At 47.2% G+C, this 17,273-nt stretch overlaps 1 protein-coding gene and 1 long non-coding RNA gene across 11 annotated transcripts; both read right to left on the minus strand.

The window, feature by feature from the left end:
- Positions 1-383: 383 nt before the first annotated feature.
- LOC133381167 (uncharacterized) lies at positions 384-3,331 on the minus strand. Its single transcript, XR_009761635.1, has 4 exons — positions 3,019-3,331; positions 2,090-2,147; positions 1,915-1,978; positions 384-1,483 (listed from the first exon to the last, which is right to left on the minus strand). It is a non-coding gene; the product is annotated as an uncharacterized LOC133381167 (long non-coding RNA).
- Positions 3,332-9,560: 6,229 nt separating this feature from the next.
- LOC133381168 (gastrula zinc finger protein XlCGF8.2DB-like) lies at positions 9,561-17,266 on the minus strand. Of its 10 annotated transcripts, none has more exons than XM_061619815.1 (4): positions 16,955-17,032; positions 13,853-14,085; positions 13,323-13,436; positions 9,561-11,251 (listed from the first exon to the last, which is right to left on the minus strand). In XM_061619815.1, exons 3-4 carry the CDS (start codon positions 13,354-13,356, stop codon positions 10,086-10,088), a joined length of 1,200 nt encoding a protein of 399 aa, XP_061475799.1. In that variant the 5' UTR covers positions 13,357-13,436; positions 13,853-14,085; positions 16,955-17,032; the 3' UTR covers positions 9,561-10,085. The 10 variants fall into 10 exon arrangements, with proteins under 10 accessions (XP_061475799.1, XP_061475800.1, XP_061475801.1 ...); XM_061619816.1 differs by having other exon boundaries at positions 13,853-14,082; positions 16,955-17,017; XM_061619817.1 differs by lacking the exon at positions 16,955-17,032 and adding an exon at positions 16,893-16,911.
- Positions 17,267-17,273: the final 7 nt, after the last annotated feature.

Consider the following 17,273-nt stretch of genomic DNA (forward strand, 5'->3'; position numbering starts at 1 on the left):
GATACCTACTATCGCATCGATTCCCTCTCTTACTGACCTCTTCTTCCTCTCTGACCGCATGAGGGGCTTTCCAGCCGCGTGACAGTTTGAAGGCAACAGCATGACAAAAGGGGAAGGAGTGGGCTAGATGCCATCTAGGGATAAAGGCGGCCTAAGCAGAAACCAGCAGAATCTGTTGTACTTAAGAAACGCCTCTACCACATCTAGAAATGAGCAGAAATAGGCTGTTACTGTTTTGCTTAAAAATGTTTCTAATTACATGTTTTTAACTTTGATGTTTAATCTCATTTGTAAACCACTTAGAGATTTTGTTTGTGTGTGTGTGTGTGTGTGTGTGTGTTTACAATCAAGAAGTATATACACTTAAATAAATAAATGATATGTTTAGAACAGGGTCATCTTTATTTATTTTCCTGCACTTTCTCTCCCACCTCGCTGCCATGGTGCTCCAGATTCCCAGGCAATCCCCAGTCCAGACAACTGACCACATCCACGTCTTCCTCCCTTCAGCAATGTGGTAGCCTCAGGTGCTCTTAGACCGTAACCTGGGAAGCCAAGGCGATGCCCTCCAGATGGCATTGGACTACTACTCCCAGCATCCCTGACGGTTGCTGGCAGGGCCTGCACAGCTTTTGGGGTTGGGGCAACTTTGCTGAGGGATGTTTGTCAGGGGCTGAGCTCAGAGTAGGGATGGAATCATCAGCATATTTTGGTTCTCTCCATATCTCATTGTTTGAAAATTCGGTTCTCCATATTTCTGCCACAATTTGTGTTTTTTTTTCTTTTTAAAAAATCCTCATGAAAATTCTTCACCATTGTAGTGCAAATGTATCCTATTATATACATTTTAGTATGTCCTCTTGACTAAGGTACACATTTTCTGCAAGCAATTTATCCTAATATGATGCATGTTTGTATGTTAGTTTCACCAATATTTTCACTTTGGGCACATTTTCCCCCAATACATGCATTTCTGTAAACATTACTCAGTTGGAGAAGCGCATTGCAAAATTCGGATAAGTGTGCATTTCAAAGGATGGCTGCGTTTCAGTTCTAATGTTGTATCAGACAGTTTGATCAATTCATCTTGAAAGGCAATCTGAATCGAATTTCTCCCCCAGACCAAGCCAAGAGGCATTCTGTGGGCAAAGTAAGAGGGTAGCTGCGTTGCCTAGCATGCCTCCTTTCAAAGCCCTCTCAAACCTGCCACCAACCCCCTCCCCACATATGAGTTTTCAGCCCCACTGGGAAGGTGGCAGATCACAGCTTTGGGGTACAAGTAATCTGGTGCCACACAGATCATAAAGACAAATGGCAGGTCAGTCAAAATTGACTATTTATGAATCTAAAGATTAAAAAATACAATATATATATAACAACAACAAAAGCGCTCAAGCAACACACACACACACACAGAGAGAGAAACAGGGCTCCCTCCCTTGCTGTCCTGCCTCTTATTCCAAATCTTCGATCTGCAGCTCTTCTGGGTGGGAAAGAAAGGAACAGAAGTGAGTCTTCCTTGTGGCTGCTTTATTTGACTTTGCACGGTCCAGACTCCACCCCTGGCATACTTAGGCAACTGATGGAGGTCCCATGCCTGGCTGGCCCAGTGGGGCTGCTAGCCCCCCATCCTCACCGCCCTTCTGGCATCATTTGGCCCCCTCCTGCTGCAGTCATCAGTCTTCACCACTGAGGGAGCAGCTGGCAACTGCCACTTAGTTCTGTCCCCCACCCCACCCCACTTGTTTCGCCTTGGGGCAGGAGGGCTGGGATTTCAAGAGCCTACAGCTTGAGAGATCAGCTGGTGTGACAGCTAAGAGGCCCCCTCATGCCCCGATGAGGCTACAGACGATGTCTTTGTGTGGGAAGTGAGGCCTGTGGGCTGGCTCTCTGCTTCCAGGATGGAGATCTTACCTTCATTGGTTTAGAGGCACAGCCAGGACAGCTCAGGAAGGACGATTCTTCTCACGGACTCCAGCTGTAGAGGAGAAAATGCTGCATCAGGTCCCAAAAATTATAGTGCGCGTAACCCAAAGCAGGACTAACTGAGCTCCAGCTTGCCAGAGAAAGCCTCTGTGGGCTCTGTTACCTAGTGGGCAGAGGCTGAAGGACAGCACCAGAGGGGACACCCTCTTCCATCTGCGGTTCTGCAATGAAAGAGGAGGAACAGATATGAGGAAAGGTTTGCTCCTCACATACGTTATTCTACCCTCTTCCTGCTCATCCTCCCGCTGCAACTGTTTAGTCTACCCCCTTTGTGCCAAACCCTCTCAACCCTCTCCCTGGCTCCATCCCTTCCCTCCTTCGGCTTCTCCTCGGACCCTTTGCTGGGCAGGGTCTTGCCATCCCCTGGCTGAGCTTGAGGGGGCCCCTCTGCTCCCCCCTGCCACCTTCCCTCCCTCAAAGGCCTTCCCTTGGGCTGGGCATCCAACTCCTGTTCCGCCATTACACATCTGGCACCCTCCTCCTTCCTCCTCCCCGCTTTTCCTCTCTTTCATGTGTCCTGTTATTCTGCATCGTAAGGCGGGAGGTGTGTAAAATGGTGCATGGAGTGGACAGGGAGAGCTGTTTCCCCCCCCATAATGCTAGAACCCGGTGGGGTCTTCCAGGAAAGCGGAAGGGCGGGAGATTCAGGACGCACAAGAGGAAGGACTGAAGGACGGAACTCCCTGCCACTAGATGTGTTGATGGGGGCTGCTGGAGAAGAGAACTATGAAATGACGGAGGATACTTCCAGCCAAGGTGGCCATATATTCCACCCAGAAGAAGAGACATTGTGCCTCTACATAGGAGCAGTTATTGGGGATCCCAAGTGCGAGAGGGCTCCTGTTGTGGCTTTTGTCCCTGCAGCATCCGGTTGACTATTGTGGGAACAGACTGCCGGGCTAGACAGGCCTTTGGCCTGATCTAGCAGGGCTCTCCGTATGTGGAAGACCTGAGCCCCAGGTGGCCACCATTGCAGACGCTGCCACGCCATCCTCACCTTCCCCCTCCCCCCAAAAAGGGACGCCTGCTCACCTGGCCTGGCTTCGCGGAGAGGGGCCACTTGCTTCCTCCTCCATGTGAAGCAGGTGCACTGCCGCCTTGGGGGGGGAAGCCGCCCCTAAAGGGGTCAGCTTGGCAGTGCGCGCCAGGAGACCCTGCAGGCATGTCAAGCTAGAAGAGAGGAGGGAGAGGACCGAATGAGGACCGCAGGCGGAAGCGTTGGGGGAGGGGGCTCTTTCTTCTGGCCCGGCTGCGTTCCTCTTGGGCGGATGTGCTCAGAGAAGCCTTTGGAGGAGAGTCCTCCTGGTCTCTGCAGCTCAGGAGGTGGTGGACGGACGTCTGGACTCAACAAAGCAGGAGGACGACCGACCCTGTAACCTCCAGGGGTGAAGGCCACGTGAGGGACCCCGGGCGCTCCCCCCAGGATATCAAGAAAAGCAGGGGAAACCCTCCTTACATCTTCTGCATGACTGAAGCTCTTGGAGCGCAACCGCCCCTCCTAACCCTAATCTACCCTGACCCTGACCCTGACCCTAAACCCTAACAAGAAGAATTAAATCGAAAGAAACAAAAATGAAAAGAAACAAAAAATGAAATAAAAAAGAAAGATCAAAATAAAAAGAAACAAAATTCCAATAAAAACCAAACGCCGCCTCTCCTCTCTCCTGTCTCCTAACGCCTCCTACTCTCCTCCACACCTCTAACTCCCCTCTAAAACCCAGGCTGGACACCTCTGGCTGGCAGCTGTTATACCAGCAGCAAATGATGTCACATTCAGTGTTACCGTGGCAACCCCCCTTCCCTGACAGTGGGCATTGTTCCTGCAGGGCCTGGAGGCACCTGAGGTTTCGTCTGCTGGCTTCCTTCGCCATCACTCTTTGTTCTCATATCTCCATTTCACTGGAAAGATTTAGTTGGAGCTATGATGGATTATTGCTATCGAAAGGCCTCGTTCCTAGTTTTTATGGAAAAATTAATGGCTGAACCCCGACTGGCTCAAGACATACCCAAAGAGATCGTTTCTTAAATACATGGCACCCATTTATTGCATACATTAATCAAAATGAATATGGAAATAAACCACCCACGCAATATGCTCACATTTGGAACGCCTGAGAGCCACGGCGGTATTTTGGAGTCCTTTGGTAGCTTATTGTCTTGATTTTGGCCTTTGGCTTTTATTTTGCCCTTTCCTCTTCTTCTGAATCATCGTTCTGGTCCGAGACTCTTCAAAATTTGCCAAAAATTGATACTGACAAGGGTTGCCTATCAAGTTTGCGTTTTATTTCATTTATTTATTAAAGAAAATTAAGAAACATCTAATGCCCCCAGGTGAAACCGTGATTGCCCCCTTCGACTCAAAACCTGGTTATGTCACCTTTAGCAGCAATGACTGCAACCAAACACTTCCTGTAGTTCTTGATCAGTCTCTCACAGTGCTGTGGTGGAATTTTGGCTCATTCTTCCACGCAGAACTGCTTTAACTCAGTGACATTTGTGGGTTTTCGAGCATGCACCTTTCAGGTCCTGCCGCAACATCTCAATGGGGTTTAGGTCTGGACTTTGACTAGGCCATTCCAAAACTTTACATTTCTTGTTCCTCAACCATTCCGATGTAGACCTGCTTGTGTGTTTCGGATCATTGTCTTGCTGCGTGACTCAGCCGCGCTTCAGCTTCAGCAGACGGATGGCCTGACATTCTCCTGTAGAATTCTCTGATACAAAGCAGTATTCAGGGTTCCTTCAGTGTTGGCATGTCGTCCAAGTCCTGATGCAGCAAAGCATCCCCAAACCATAACACTGCCACCACCATGCTTGACCAACGTTGGTATGAGGTTCGTCATGTGGAATGCAGTGTTTGGTTTTTGCCAGACATAACAGGGCCCACGTTGTCCCAAAAGTTCCATCTTTGACTCATCTGTCCACCTGGATGATCCTCAAGAGTTCTGGAACAATGTTCTATGGATATGGGTTTGACTTATTCTTCCATTTGAAATCCATTCTGTTTCTTTTTTCCACATTTCAACAGGTGTATTTCTAAGGGAATTTGTAAAGTTTGTAAAATCAATAAAAACTATATTAAAAAAAAGAAAAGGAGTGAGTTATGCTAAAGGTCTTTGGAAGGAGGATTCTCAAGGGCAGAGGAGAACTGTAACTACCTGCTGGAGACAGTTCTGGAGTTTCTTGCCGGCTAAGACATTTCTGTGTCTGACTTTGCGGTTTGCGCAGGAAGGTTTTTAGTAAAGAAAGGAGGGGTGGTGGTGGTGGTGATCCTCATGTCTTGTCTTTTTTTTACCTATATGTGTGCCCCTCACCCCTGAACCCACAAATACACAAACAATGATAGCTTATGGTGTCAGCAGTCAGTACTGAAAGTCTGAGGTGCAGGCCCACTTGACTGCAGTGTCAAATGGACTAGTTTTGCATCACCAGCTCAGGCAATCTTGATGGAAACGGGAGAAGCCCAGTGTTTGAGAGGTACCAATTCTGGCAGCGCAGCTTTAATAGGCGGCCAGAACTGATGGGTAACTTTCAGGATGATCCAATGGCCCTTGCACCTATGTGTCACTAAGCTGGTATTTACTTTGGGACAAGAGCCATTGGATTGTCCTGATAGTGAACTCAGGCAGATTCATAATTGAATGGTTGCTGTATAGGAGATCATCACCACTGACTTCTGTGGAGAAACTGACACTGAGACCAGGGTGCAAGCAAGGAGCAAAGCATGCCTTGTGCTCTTTGTTTGTTTAGTGTGGGGTGTCCAAAGGGGAATTTGTGCAGTTGGAAAATCTGCTTTAAAAAACGCTGGTGATGGATGGTTTGGGTCTCTCCAGTCCTGCGCTTTGCAGTGAGCCCAACCGCATGATAAGCAAAGCAAAAAGAATTTGTTTTTAATTTTAAAGAGGAGGGAAGCTCTGCTGAATTGTTACCAGGCCAAATTCAAGGTGTTATTATTGGTATATAAAGCCCTTAACAGCTTAGGACCAGTATACCTGGGGGATTGCCTTACCCCTTATGCGCCCACTCGACTGCTTTGACCTGCGGAACAGGCACTGTTACAGGGGCCACATATTATTCGTCTCTCACTTTTTAGAATTTTTTCTTTTAGTGTGGCAACATCCACTTTTTAGAACTCCCTGCCGACTGATATCAGGCAGGTGCCATTGTTGTGTTCCTTTCAGCACCTGCTTAAATTTTTTTTTATTTCGGCAAGCCTATCTAGACACATAGATGTGGATGTGTTTTGATTGTTTTATTCTCTTGCTGTTGTTTAAAATAAATAGATTTTTGCATGCACTTTTGGCTAATGTAGGGAAGCTGGGAGGATGGCAACAAGGGAGAGGGCCTTCTCAGTGGTGGCCCCCAAATTATGGAATGATCTACCTGACGAGGTGCACCTGGCACCAACACTGTTATCTTTTCGGCGCCAGGTCAAGACTTTCCTCTTCTCGCAGGCATTTTAGCATGTGTTTTATACTGTTTAAATTTTTAAATTGTGTTTTAAATTGTTTTTATAAGATCTGTTTTAAATTGTATTTGTTGTAATGTTTTTAGTTACTGTAAACTGCCCAGAGAGCTTCAGCTATGGGGCGGTATACAAGTATAATAAAATAAATAAATAAATACATACATACATACATTTTCTGCAAGCAATTTATCCAAATGAATGAATGAATGTAATGCCTTCAAGTCAATTCTGACTTATGGCAACCCTATGAACAGGGTTTTCATGAGGCTGAGAGGCAGTGACTGGCCCAAGGTCACCCAGTGAGCTTCATGGCTGTGTGGGGATTCGAACCCTCGTCTCCCAGGTCGTAGTCCAACACTCTAACCGCTATGCCACAATGGCTCTCAATAGGATATAAAAACTCAAAATACATATCATAGATAAAATATAACCAATATAACTATGAAACATCTATAAAGCTCAGAACCATTAAAACACACCAAAAAAACCATCTGCAGCTGTTTGATATTAGAGCAACCTAGACTACCTTCCAGCCATGGAAGAATCAATGATTTGTGCACACACACACACCTTGAGACCTTCCTTGCTTGGTTGAAGCCTCCACTGAGGCTTTTGGAACAGGCTGCAAGGCTGCAAGTCCAGTGGTCATTCTGGAAAGGTTTCTGATGCCCGTTTAATAGCCAGGTGCCCGCTGGAGTGTTCTTGGAGATATCCCAACATCTGCCTTTTAACACTGGATCTCAAGAAAGTCGTGTCACACATCAATCACATCCCCAACTGTGGACCGGGAATCAAGTTACGTGGATGATCTGCTGGGATTTGACTGGCAGGTCCATTTGCGTTCATGGCACTTACCGTTTTGCATAGACTACAATGGCAAGCGCTGCTGGCACAGACTGTGCACGTCATGCATCTTCCCTACGCTGTGTCTGATTCATTGGTCCAGGAGTGAGACCCTCTCAGCATGTAACACCCCTGTTCACGGATCTGCATTGGCTGCCGAATTGTTACCGGGCCAAGTTCAAGGTGCTCTTATTGGTATATAAAGCCCTGAACCGTTTTGGACCAGTTTACTTGCGGGACTGCCTTACCGCATATGTGCCCACTTGACTGCTTCCATCTGCAAAACAGGCACGGTTACAGGTGCCACATAATACTCATGACACACTTGTAAGAAATCATTCTTTTCATGTGGCAGCACCTACTTTTTGGAACTCTCTGCCTATTGATATCAGCCAGGCGCCTTTGCTGTATTCTTTTCAGCACCTGCTTAAACCTTTTTTTTCCTTTTGGTGAGCCTGTTTAGAAGTTTAGAGGGCTCCTGTTCTGGGTCTCAGCCAGTCATGTATGCCTTTTCCAGGGTACTTTATTCCATTCTCCTGTCACCCCAGTGTTCTAGTCACACAGCCCCTCACAAGACCCTCGGTGTTGATGTTGTTCACTGAACTTATATCCTGCCATTCTGAAGGAGCCCAGAGTGGCAACACATCAACAACACCATCTATAACAAAAATTTCTTAAAACAATTTAGACATTCTGGAAACAGTTACAGATAAAAAACAACACCATTCTTTCATCCAGTGATTTCCAGGTGGCCAGGAACAGTTTCTTTTGGCCTTCAAATGCCTGTGTAAATAGAAATGTTTTTAAATTCCTCTTCAAAATAAATAATAATGGACATAGATGCACATCACTGGGGACTCCATTCAACAAACAGGGAGCCATCACTGAAAAGGCCCTGTCACAGGTCAATGGCAACTGGACAGCTCCACCCCACCCGGTGGCAGCACCTCCACCACCACCAAGTCCTCACCTGCCAATCATAGGGTCTAAGATGATGGTGGGGAAGGTGCTTTTTAGGCATTTGGGTCCCAAGCCATTAGGGCTCCATATGCTGACCATCCTCAATCCTCACTGGGCTATTCTGAGTCCTCCACCTTAGGGTGATGTTTCTTAATTTTTATGTTCTGCATTCCACCAAACCTACTGATACCTCTGTCTTGTCTGTGGTGGCCAGTGCCAGTTCAGCTACATAAGGATTGGTGCTCAAAGAATGGAAATCACAATTGGTACAGAGATTACAATACATTCCAGTACAAAAACCCAACAAACCAGGCAGTGGGTTTGCTGCCCAAGACTGCATCCCTCTTGATCCCTGCAGCCATGGCCATGATTCATAAAATGGAATCAAATAAATAAATAATAGAGCCAAGTCCAGAGAATAGTGGGAGAGTGCCCTCTAGCCTCCTCCCAGTTATGGGGTGCAATGCCAGAAAAATTTTGTCTCCATTGCTATTTAGTATGTATATATGAAGTCATTGGGAGTGAATGATCATGAAGCACTTGGGAGCAAGATACTATCAATATGTTGATCACTTTCTGCTATATTTCTCCATTAACATCTGAATGAGAAGCTGTGCAGGCCCTGGACTGGTGTCTGGATTCAGTGGTTGGCTGGATGAGAGACAACAAGCTTTGAATCCACTGTAAGATAGAGGGTCTGGGGATGAAGGGCTTCTCTGTCCAAGAAATTGGTCAGTTGCCTGCCCTATATGAATTGCCCCCCTCTGAATGAGCATGTACACAGGTATTCAGGTGTTCCTGAATTCAGCTTTGTTATGGAAGGCACAGATGGCCTCTGTGACTACGAGCACCTTCCACCAGCTTCAACTGTTGTGACAACTGTAGCCATTCCTGGACTTGGGATAGCTTGACTACATAATACTATCAATGGCTACTAGCCCTGATGGCTATGCTCTGCCTCCACTGTCAGAGGCAGTCTGCTTCTGAACACCGCTTGCTGGAATCCACAGGAGGGGCGAGTGCTCTGGGGCTCAGGTCCTGTTTGCGGGTTTCCTACTAAGTCATGCAGTTGGCCACTGTGAGAACAGGATGCTGGACCAGATGGACTGGACTGATCCGGCAGGCTCTTCTCATATTCTTAAAAGCTTATAACAGATCGAAGTGAGATCTGCATTAAATGTCATAGAAGTATTAAACAATGGCTTCCAATCTTTCCTGACTTTCTTTCACTTTACGTCTGGTTTCTTAGAAGCATTCGTATGCACACTTTGCTGGGAATAAGGTCCAATGAAAACAATGAGGCTCAGTTCCCAGTACATTTAATTAATTGTGCCTTCCAATCTTGCAATTAAAATAATTAAATCAGAGAGGTTCTTACATACTTCTAATACGTTAACATAACTAATAAAATATAATAAAAGACCTGGGTGTGGTTGCAACTAGAAGTGCCATTAAGTTAGTTTATCTTCCGCCTTCTTTAAGTATTAATTTAAATTATGTGTCAATTTGCATATTTTTGTTTTGAAAATTAGCGTGGCAATGTACGACAGGATTCTTATGACACAGGAGAGACTAACACATTTATTATTGCATTAGCTGTTGTGAGTGAATTTGTTTATTCTGGCCACACACCAATAAAATTAATTAACAAAAATAAAACATGCAGGGAATTAAAATGGTAAGAAGCCAACACGATCTTTACTAAACATAAAAAAGCTGAACTTTCTACACATTTATGTAATTTTGTCCCACAATGGGTTCTCTGATGTAAATTGTAAATGAATTAAACTTTAGACTTCAAATGAAGCTCTTAGCACACACCAAGCGTTCAGATGGTTTGTCTTGTGTGGATTCTTTGATATAAAGCAGGGGCTCCACTCTCTCTAAAGCTCTTTCCATGCTCTAAGGATTTACATGGTTTCTGTCCTGTGTGGGTTCTTTGATGTGTGTTAAGGGTTCCACTGTGAGTGAAGCTCTTTCCACACACTATGCATATATATGGCTTCTGTCTTGTGTGGGTTCTTTGATGTGTACTAAGGTTTCCACCTTGACTGAAGCTTTTCCCACACACTACGCATGTATATGGCTTCTCCCCTGTGTGGGTCCTTTTATGTGAACAAAGAGTTTCACAGGTACTGAAGTTCTTTCCACACTCCATGCATTTATATGGTTTCTCCCCCGTGTGGGTTCTTAAGTGTGAAGTAAGATGATGAGACCGACTAAAGCTCTTTCCACATTCCATACATTCATAAGGCTTCTCCCCTGTGTGGGTTCTTTGATGTAAAGCAAGGGTTCCACTCTGACTGAAGCTCTTTCCACATTCAGTGCATTTATATGGTTGGTCCCCCGTGTGGATTTTTACGTGTGAATTAAGATGATCAGAACGACTGAAGCTCTTTCCGCATTCCATACATTTATATGCTTTCTCTCCTGTGTGGATTTTCTGATGTTTATTTCGACTTCCTCTATCACTGAAGCTCCGTCCACATTCCATACATTCATATGGCTTCTCCCCTGTGTGAGTTCTTTGATGGGAATTAAGGTTATCCCTCCTACTGAAGCTCTTTCCGCACACCAGGCATTCATATGGTTTCTCCCCCGTGTGACGTCTTTCTTGTGAGGTAAGGTTTCTCATCAGTCTGAAGTTTTTCCCACACTCCATGCAGTTGCACTGGTTCTCTGCTGTGTCAGTTCTGCAGCTTCTGTTTAATACCGATTTGCCTTTGAATATTTTTGCACACACAGGATACTTTTCCCACCTCTTTCCTTTGTGCTCTGGGTTCAGGACTTCATGGATGTCAGTGCACTTAGAAACAGAGGGTTTCTTCATCCCGTTCTTCAATTGGTTTCTTGCGTGCCTTTTTGGTCTCCTTTGATTTCGAGTTGTCTCTTTTCCCACATCATCCTCAGTTGTTTCTGATGACATCACAAAAGGCTCTCTAGATTTCTCATTGAACTGGCCATCACCTGCTTGGGAGGCGGGGAAAGTATACCCTATAAGGAGTTGAAGACAGAAACTGGATTATATAAGAGTTCAAGCACAATTCACTGATTCTCTATTCTCAGCACCTCCAAGATTCTCCCATTTCCTCTCTGTATACCCCGCTGAAACCTGCCACTTTTTGAATATACTCCTGCCTCAGACAAGAACATGGATTTAAATGCCATTTTGCTGCATTTCCCACTTGATTTCAGTAGGCACAACCTTGTATGGATTCCCCCCCTCCTTTGAGACAATGGTGCTAATCTCCACAAGATTATATATTGAGAAGGGGGAAAACACAACAGCAGCAAGGCTTGTGTCAGAAGAGAGAGACCAACTTCCATAAAACTCTCTGTTCTGTGGTTCTAATTAATTTGGATGCAGCTAGAAGAGTAGATGGTCAGATGCAAAGGCTGTGAGTTGCATTGCTGTTCTGGACTGCAAGGGGAATTCCTTGCCAGTCTGTTCCCATTATAAACTTTCCCTCAGTGAGTAGATTCTTTCTGTCTATTCTTCTTGGGCTTCCAGTTAGGCAGGACCCGAGACATGGGGAAACTGGCTGTCAGACCGAGAAGTCCTTTTATGATGAGACTCAATTAATTTCCATTATTTTAGAGAAAGGCAGCCTGTGCAGGGACTGCGAGGCTGCAGTTCTGGTCACAGTAAGAGATACGAGCAGCCTGCACTAGAACCCCTTTGGCAAGTTGCTGCTTTTCTCTATCTGCAAGTCTGTCATCCGAGACTCGGGGACTCAGCTAGTCTTTACCCTCACTTTCCCTCTCTTCAGATTTCCAGCCCCATCAAGTCCTCCTTTCTTAGGGGGGGAATCTGCTCAATTTCTTCTCCTTGCTATACTCTTCTCTTCCCACTTGCCTGATCTCACCCCCAAAACCTATATCCCCAATCCTTCAGTACCCAGAGCCACCCACTACTATTTTCCCCCCACAACCAGGACTTTCCCTTCGCTCCCAGCCCATCCTTGCACCAAAATCTCCCACTTGCCCTAAAGACATCTCCAGTCACTACTCCCGTCACAATCACTATTCAATCTCCTTTTTCCATCTGGAAATCTCCCCTTGGATCTCTAAAGGAAGTGGCTCTAGGCAGCTTCTATCTTCCTTTAGTTACCATTCTAGGCCTACCAAGTCATTTTAAAGTCTGCCTAGGTATTATTCTCCTGGGATCTTGGAATTTAACCTTTTACTTGAGTTAGGTTGACAGAAAACAATAATTTATTATTCAAAAGGGGTACGTTTGCACAGACACACCGCTAAGCAGGCTACAGCAGGCTCCAAGACACCTCAGACGTTTTACATGTTGTTTGTTTGGCTCCCCGCTTGGCCTGGGTGCTTAATGCTGAGCCAGGCAGAGCCACATATTTGACATCATGTGTTGGGTCCCTCATGCCATCTGTGGGGACCTACCGTCCTCCTGAGTTAACATTCCAGCCCTGATGTTATGGAACAGACGCCTCCTTTCCAGCTCAGTGTGTGAGATCAGGGCACGGGCCAATCTCTTACAGCAGGGATGGGGAACTGATGGCCCTCCACATGTTGCTGGCCTTCAACTCCCATCAGCCCCGGTCAACATGGGAAACGGTTAGGGGTGATGGGAGACCAGCAACATCTGGGAGGGCCATGTTACGGAAGGTCTGCACATACAGAGGAAACTAGCGTCTCAGGGCTTCAACTGGGGAAGAAGCCACTCCGGTAAAAAACAGTTTTCTATGTGCAGTGAGCTTGTTTCTTTCTTTTAGTAGTATGGGGGGATGGGGGGGATACACCCTGGCAGGCCCCACCAGGAAACTATTGGAGAGGACTGGGCCAAAGGAGGTGGCCAATGAGGCACTGTGCTTGTATCGGGGATAAGTCACGGACACAGCAAGTATCCCCTCTCCCCAAAAATGGATTGTCATACTTTTCAAAATGGTGGCAGCTAAGCTGAGGTCCAGCACAGCGTGGCAGGCATGTCCAGAGCAAAGCCTCCCATTTTCACACTGGCGTCTCTACAGCGCAGTGACGAATACCAGGAAGAGGAATTCATCCCTTCCACATCTGTCAACCAGGGGAAAACCACCCTTACCCTGAGAGCTCTTATCATCCTGATCCTCCCGCATGACTTCCTCGTCTCTGGATCTGGGAGATCTCACTCCCTCTTGGTGAAACACACAGCCGAGCCCTCAAAGGCTACCAGCCACTGAAAGAAAGCGAGAGAAAACTCTACTGAGAAATAATCTCTCCTGCGTACGTTCGCTTACACACCAAAATGAACTCTGTCCAGACACCACTGAGCTCACTTTGAGTGGGGAAGGGATCACTCTTCAAGCATGAAAAGGGACATAAGAGTCGGCTGGATCAGGACAATGGCCCATCCAGTCCGGCATCCTGTTCTCACAGTGGCCAAACAGCTGTGTATGGGAAGACAGCATGCAGGATCTGAGCATAAGAGCACTTGCCCCTCCTGTGGTTTCCGGCAACTGGTATTCAGAAGCATCCTGCCTCCAACCGTGGAAACATTATGCCTCTTCAAGCATTATGAACAAATGCCTGAGGCGTAAAATGGGTAGAAGGAGCGGGCCCACGTGCAACCGTCCACACCTCTAACACACCCACCTAGGCAAGGAGCACCTGGCCAATCCCACCTTCAGCGAGCAAGGAGGTCTGAAGGAGGCCTTGTCATCACCTTCAGCTGAACGTATGTACAATCCTCCTCATGACTGGAAGCTTCCTACCAAAGTGCACTCGTGTAGGACTCCACTGGTGACCCAGCCCTTCTGTTGTTGCATCTGGCACAGCTTGAAAGATAAAATGACCTGAGGCTACAGCCTTAAACGTAGATTGACCTGCTGAAAAATTAGCAATGCATAGGATTGCACTGGCTAGATCCGAGTTGGTGACAATTTCACAGTGCTTTTTGTCTTTGAAGTACATCCCCCAAGCACAGGTATGTGCATCTGTCTCTCTGGTACTGGAGGGCTTTTATAAATAGGAAGGGAACAGCCTTGCTCTCTACCCTGGAGGTGAAGCACTATACCGACACTTCCTTCCTTTCCCTGTGCTAATCTTGTGGACCAGTGGTCCACCAGCTTCATTCAGGTGGTCCGCAGCGTGACCGCAAAAATGCAGTTGAAAAGTCATACAGCACCTATCACAGAGCATTGCCGCTGCTACAACAGGCAGAAAAATCACGAAGTGGTCTGTGGGGAAAGAAATAGGGACCGCTGCTCTAGGCCTACCTCTTGGTCCCTATCTTTCCTAGATAGCTATAAAAACATCAGACACACGGCTGGGTTTAAGGAAGGACTGGCCATAGAAATCAAGAGACAAAGCCAAGATTTTTCTATTTTTGTCACTGGGCTGCAAGCAGCCTGCCCCTCCCCCCCAAAAAATACGAAACAAAGACAGGAGACCCCTGCATTTCTAGCTTGGGTTTTACTGAATGTACGGCGTTCATTTCTAAAAACCTGAGCATCAGGCTTCTGTGTGCAAATGAGACCTGGAATAGTCCGGGGAAGGGATTTGAAGGAACCGCTAAGGTTGCTTGAACTTTTCTGCAACCAGAGGAGTGTTTTGTTTGGGGGATTCCATAGGGGCTAGAACATCTACCCCCATACCCTAGATTTGACATATAAAAAATGAGTGCTACTCACTTTCTCTCTCTGCACACCCCCTAGCTGTGGTACGGGTGTAACAGTGAACTACACAGCAGGGTTGTTGTATCATCTTTTGTTAGATGCCATCCTCCTCTTTCCACTCCACCACATCCCTGTTGTGCTGCTGATCCCGAGGGGGAGAGGCATGAGGGGGAAACTAGGCACCTCTGGGTCTCCTAATGCTGTTGTCACTGAGTGGTGTAAAACGAAAGTGAGGAACCTCTGGCCCTCCCAACTTTGCTGGACTCCTACTCCCATCATTCCTGACCACTGGCCATGCTGGCGGGGGGGGGAGAGCAGATACTGGAGTCCAACAACGTTTGGAGAGCCACAAATTCCCCACCCCATCTATAATGGGAGAATCTAGGTCTGGGGCAGCTGAGGGGTCATGTTCAGGCTTGAGGTATGGGACAGAAGCCATGATGGGAAGACCTTCATTCTTTTTCCATATTTGGGTTTCATGGCTCTGACTACTATATGCTTCCTCAAGCTTTTCAGGCATGATAAATGGACCACATAAATACATAATTTTCCACTTCCCTGTGTTATTTTCCTTCATGTTCCATTTGCTTCAAGGAGCCTAACCTAGAAACGGCCTCACATTTAGGCCCTCAATAGCTTTCCAACCTCCTCCTGCAGTTTCTTCCAGTCTATGCCTGGGAATGTCGTGCCTCTCCCACAATACAGTGTAGTGATCTTGGTGTCCCCTCCACCCTGTGAAGGAGGATGCATTGAGAAGGGGATTGGTTCACGGTAACCAACTGAGGTCCACAGCCCAGTGGGGCTTTGAGCCTGGGTCCCTCTTTAATCACTACACCACACAGAGTCTCACCCTGGCCCACCTTGCAGGATTGTTGTGAGGACCACTCAGGTATTCTGCAATGTACCCTCTATAGCCCCACAAAGACCTCCAGCCATGAATGTTCTCAGGCAAGTGGCGACACTGGGCGTAAGCAAAGCTGGCACCAGCAGAGAAGAACCCACAGCCTCAGCCACACTCAGCTCCCAGTCCTCAAATGGGTGCGAGATGCATTTGGCAACTTTTAAATAAACTATATTTTTAAATAAATTGTTATCACTCCCCTCCACAGCACAGAGTCCCACCACACTCTCAAGAGGATGTCTGCAGAAGCCCCTCCCAACACCCAGTCCAGTGAGGAGAGGCATTTATTTCCCCCAATCCCTGCCTTGAGTCTTTAGAAGGTAAACAAAACCCTAGCAAAAGAAGCTCAAGGATGGCTCCCTTCCAGCCTCTGACCCATAAAAACAACAGGGCTATCCCTCCTCCAGCTGTTTCCTTCCTCTCATGGCCTGTAGAGACAATGCAAGTTTGTGGTCTGTTTCGTTACAAGCCCTCCTTGGAGATCACCCTAGTCCCCTTGGGCATTACAGCGGGGAGAGTGCATGGGTGCAGCGAGGACAGCCTTCTTTCATTGGAGGAGGAAGGAGAAGAGAAAGAGCCCCCTCCTCCTCCCTCGCACCCCTACGCATAACACAGAAGCTCCCCATAAGTGTAGCCATCCAGGCTTTGGGGTGTGTGTTTGTGTGTCTTAAACACTTCTTTTGGGAGCCAGGTCCCAGCAGGGTCCCTATGTCTCCAGCATCCTATGAGCCAATCGGCATGACAGGGGAGCGTGTTCGCCCCTGAGAAGAGTCTTCTAAAGCAGTATTCAAACCTGGCCAGGTGATTCTATAAGAGGGTTTTATAAATTGAGAAGGGGGCGTGGCTGTGACTATTATGAAGGGACCCTGCACTTCTGAATTTGCCGCTACACTACCGGTTCTCCCCAACCAACTCCCTTGCACCCAAAGCACCCCGCCTCCCCAGCTCATGGCGACTGAACTGACTTCCAAAGTGAGCTTCAAGCAGGAGCCTCCAATCGAAACCACGCAGCTGGGCAGGGCGGATCAGTCCCTGCCCGGGATTCCCAGGGGAACCAGACAGAGGCTCTCTATTACTCCCCCCCTCTCACTTCACGCAAAAGCTTCCCCCGCGGCACCTTTTGGCTTTTCCTCCTCTTCTCTGCGCGCATCAGCCCTTCCCTCCCCCACCCCATCTCACCAGGCTTATTCCTCTGCCAGGAACAAAAGGAAGCGCATTCACTATTCCCCTCCTTTTAAACGTCCCTGCTTCTCTAGGAAGCAGGGCTCAGTTCGTTTAACCCTTGGAAGGTCCAGTGGTAGAAACACTCTCCCTCCGTCCCCCCCCTTCCTTCCCCAAGCCGTTCAACTACTGTTGAAAGAGGCCTATTTATTTTATTTATTTATTTAAAATATTTCTATCCCGCCCTTCTACCTTCTAATATGGCATTCATGGCGGCTTACAAAAATAAAGGTCTTGAAAGGTCCGGCTTCGCCTCCTCCTCCACCGCAGTCCATTC

This window comes from Rhineura floridana, chromosome 3, assembly GCF_030035675.1.
Source record: "Rhineura floridana isolate rRhiFlo1 chromosome 3, rRhiFlo1.hap2, whole genome shotgun sequence".
NCBI lineage: Eukaryota > Metazoa > Chordata > Lepidosauria > Squamata > Rhineuridae > Rhineura > Rhineura floridana.

Coding starts and splice junctions, on each gene's coding strand:
- LOC133381168 (XM_061619822.1), bottom strand. CDS start 13,356: ATGCGGGAGGATCAGGATGATAAGAGCTCTCAGG. Junction 11,252..13,322: donor GGATGATAAGAGCTCTCAGG/GTAAGGGTGGTT, acceptor AACTCCTTATAG/GGTATACTTTCCCCGCCTCC.